Genomic DNA, 4,088 nt, shown 5'->3' with positions numbered 1-4,088 from the left:
AGCTTGTAACACTCCAAAGAGAAAGGAAAACTTGAAATCGCATCATATGACCCCTTTAACTTTTATAAAGAATATCTCTTTGGATTTGAGACTTTAGTCTTTGCAACTTTACAGATCTTCTTTATGCACCGAGAGCTTGTAACACTCCAAAGAGAAAGGAAAAATTGAAATCGCATCATATGACCCCTTTAACTCCCGTCTGTAGACTGACTCTGACTTTTGGCAACTAGAGACAACTTATCCAGACTGTAAATTGGCGGAAAATTGGGGCAAAAATTGTGTAGTGTGTTCCATGCTTAAGTTGAATGATGCAATGCCTAACCCAACTAAATCTGGATAATTTCTCACCCCTTCAAAAATATACTGATACAACCTAACATCTGGAACTGCAAGACCTCCTTTATTTCCAGGAGGTTGCATCTTAGTTTCAGTCTTGGTTTCTTCTGGTTCCAAATAAAAGAGCTAAACCAGCCATTAATATGTTTAATTATAGTGCAATTTAGGAGAATTGGGATAATTTGAAATAAGTACAAAAATCATTGGTTCAATAACCATAGCAAAAAAGCAAGGTTTACCCATTCTAGAGCCTAATCCTAAGAAACTCTCAGAATGCCATTTGTAATAACTGCTGCTACTGAACTATCGAACATTGTCTTGACTAATTGTGTAAAAGTATCCCCATCTCGAAAAAATTAAATGTATAAAACAAAAACTCCCATTCAGCACAACGAATGCTTTTTCAGCATCTAAAGAAATAACCATACTATTAAGATTTTGATATTGCGATAATTTAATAATATTAAGCAATCTTCGCATATCACTAGAGCAGTATCTGTGAACGAACCTTGACATAATACTTGGCAGTATCTTATCTTTCAGACTGTAATCTCAGAGCATATATTAAAAATGAGACAACTTTTAGCTATTTCAAATCAGTATTCAGAAGGCTAATAGGCCTGTATGAAGAGCATTTATCCTCTGGTTTCCCTTTTTTAAGTATAAGACTAATATTAGCCTCTCTAAGAGATATAGTTAGAGAATTTAATTCAAAAGAAAAATTAAACATCTGGAGCAGCGGTTCCAGTAACCAAAGGTTACAATTCTTTATAAAACTCTATGCTAAAATTGTCAGGTCCTGGCACTTTCCCTAAACGTGCAGTTTGCAAAGCCTCCATGAGTTCCTTTTTACCTATAGGCCCATTTAGCTCTTTTCTTTGCACATCACATTTTTGATCAATTAATTTTGGAAAAAAAAAACTTTTAATCAACTCAGCCCTATTCACTTTTTTTTTTTTTTGCTGGTGTGTAAGTCAGCGTAAAACGTTTTTGAATATAAGTTTGATACTCGTGCTATTAAATCTTTTTTTGGCCTGAAGAGTCTGATACATATTTAGTGAGCCAGCCCTCTTTTTCACCAGCGAGGCCAAGTATTTGCCTGGCTTATTGCCAAACTCACTATTTTTGTTTGACAAACCAAATATTCTGACGTGCTTCCTGAGTAAGAAAGGAGTTAGGCACCGCTCTTGCAGCTAAAGTTTTATTTAGTTTGGTATTAGATGGGTTTCCATTTCATACATACTCTCCCTCAGCCCCAGCCAACTGCAGCTCCAGTACTCGCTGCTTTTCTAGACTATCTCGTTTCTTCTTACTTTCATATGCAATAATAATGCCCCGAGAAAATACTTTTCCTGCAACGTTGAAGGAGAAACCTCTATGGTATTTTTGATTTTGTAGAAAAGTTTAAATTCTGAATGAAAATATGAAAGGATGAAATCTCCACCTACCAAATTGAGACACTTTTTTCAACGTGTAGGAGTTCCATAAAGAATGGTGCCTGATCAGAGATCTCACAAGAAACCTTTAACACCATAATTAAGTATTCGCCAGACGTCAATACATCCCAAATCAGCTCAAATGTCCACTAGCAACCCAGCTTGCTTAGATGGAAACGTACCACCTGCAGAAAATGTATCTAAAAGTGGGTCCATTAAGCAGTTTAAATCCCCTCCCACATTCAGTTTCCATTTTAAAACTATCGGTTGATTAATCAGTTATCGGCCAGTGTGGTGTAATCTAGTTATCGGTATCTGTAAAATCAGTTGACCTTTACTCATCCATATACAGTATATTAAAAATGTTTCACATCACATGGCATGACCATTTATCTTTTAGTTCCTTTCTTAACCTTTTCACTTCATTTAGTTGTTCAAGTCTCTCCTTGAGCTCCTGAACCTGCTGCTCTTTTCTATTTCTTAAATGTATCAATTCTTTTTTTTGTTTTCTGGCTTCATCTTCATGTTTCTTCTTCATCTTCCCTATTTGTTCTTCATGTTTCTGTTTCATTTCATCACACTCTTTTTCTTCTCTGTCTATTCTTTCTGTCTCCTCTCTTTCTCTTCTCTTGATCTCCTCCTCTTGCTCTCGTTTCAGATCTTCTATCATTTTCTCACATCTCTTTCTCTTCTCCACTCGTCTCTCTTCATCCTCTTGTTTTCTTCTCCTCCACTCCTCTTTTCTCTCTCGCTCCAGCTGCTCATAATGTCTCTCCATTTCATTTATATTCTCTTTATATTCTCTTTCTTTCTGTTCTCTCTCTCTTTTCAGTTTCTCTCCCTCTTTCTCTATCCTCTGTTCTTCTTCTTTTCTCTCTCTTTCGTATTTCTTTCTCTTGTTCTCCAGTTCTTCTTGTTTTTCTCTCAGCTGTTCATTGTGTCTCTCTCTTTCCTCGTCCTCTCGTTCTCTCTTCTCTCTGTTCTTCTTTTCCTCCCATTCTCTCTGCTGTCGTTTCATTTCCTCTTGAGTCTCTTTGTCATTTTCAGCCTCTTTTATTTTTCTCTTCCATTCTTCTCTTTCTTTCTCTTCTTGTTCCTTCATCATTTGTTCCTCTGAATCTCTCTTTTTTATTTCCTCTTCATGTTTTTTTCTTAACTCTGTCATGATGTTTTCATGATCATTTTTCATATGTTCTTGATCTTGTTTATATTCTTCTTCTCTCTTTCTATCTTCTTCTTCTCTTTCTGTAAGCTGTTTTTCATACTGTATTCTCTGATTTTCCATCTCTCTCTTCATCTCGTCTATTCTTTGATCATATTCAGCTCTTTGTTTTTTTCCCTCTTCTTCTGATTGTTTCTGATCCTCCTTCATCTCTCGTTTCTTCAGCTCAGATTTTTCTTTCTCCTCAAACTCTCTCCTGAGTGTTTCCTCTTGTTCTCTGAACTTGTTCTTCAGTCTCTCTCTTTCCTCTTCTTTCCTTTGTTTCTTCTCTTCCAGTCTCTCTCCCATCCTTTTGATTTCCATGTCATATTTGGCTTTTAATTCTTCAACTTGAAACAGATTTTTTCTTTTATTCTCTTCTAGCATTTCCATTTTCTGTTCAATGGCGATCCCTCCCTTTTCAAACATCTCATTAGTGAAGTATCGGCCCTGATTAGACTTCTTCATCTCTTCTATCATATTTAACAGCTGAGTAACTTGTGTCTGATCTTGTGTTTCTGTGTTGTTAAAAGCCAGGAATCTGTTTCCACAGTCACTGATCAGTGTCTTGAATTCAGCATTTTTACTTTTCTCTGCATAATGCTCTATTGTTTGTTGTTTCAGTTCATCTCCTCTAGTGAAGAGAACAATGCAGAAATCTGCTGCTTTTGAGCCAAAGATCATCTTGATCACGTCTAAAGTGTCTTTCTCCTCTGGAGTGATTTTTTCCACGTTCAGCACAATGATGAACGCATGTGGTCCAGGTGCTGACAGTGAAATACACTTCATTATTTCTTCCTGCACTTGTTCATTTGTCAGTGAGGGGTCAAAGAGTCCTGGAGTATCAATAACAGCTACTGATTGACCATCAACTTCACCAACTCTCTTCTGACAAACAGTGGTCACCAAACGTGAACTTGCTTCACTGTGGAACTCATCGTTTCCGAGGATAGTGTTTCCTGTTGCAGACTTTCCACTTCCTGTCCTCCCAAGCAGCAAGATTCTCAAACATCCTGAATCTGATGATGAATCTTCTTCATCTGAAAATGATAATAGAAAGTAGATATTAAGAATTGATTGAGTGTTAAATGAGTGGTAACTATTTGCAGCAGTAA

The 4,088-nt window shown here is 36.6% G+C and overlaps 1 protein-coding gene across 2 annotated transcripts in view; it reads right to left on the bottom strand.

Moving 5' to 3' along the window:
* Positions 1-1,123: 1,123 nt before the first annotated feature.
* Positions 1,124-4,088, bottom strand: part of LOC107701974 (putative leucine-rich repeat-containing protein DDB_G0290503) — a 25,674-nt gene continuing 22,709 nt past the window's right edge. For both annotated transcript variants that reach the window (XM_016504151.1, XM_016504156.1), the window contains exon 4: positions 1,124-4,013. In XM_016504151.1, coding sequence (XP_016359637.1) covers positions 2,140-4,013 — 1,874 coding nt within the window. In that variant the 3' untranslated portion in view covers positions 1,124-2,139. The remainder of the gene's footprint in view (positions 4,014-4,088) is intronic.

Source organism: Sinocyclocheilus anshuiensis, unplaced genomic scaffold (genome assembly GCF_001515605.1).
Source record: "Sinocyclocheilus anshuiensis isolate Anshui unplaced genomic scaffold, SAMN03320099.WGS_v1.1 scaffold1853, whole genome shotgun sequence".
NCBI lineage: Eukaryota > Metazoa > Chordata > Actinopteri > Cypriniformes > Cyprinidae > Sinocyclocheilus > Sinocyclocheilus anshuiensis.
Note: the sequence above shows the minus strand (reverse complement) of the source record. Positions and strands in the feature narration are given on the sequence as shown.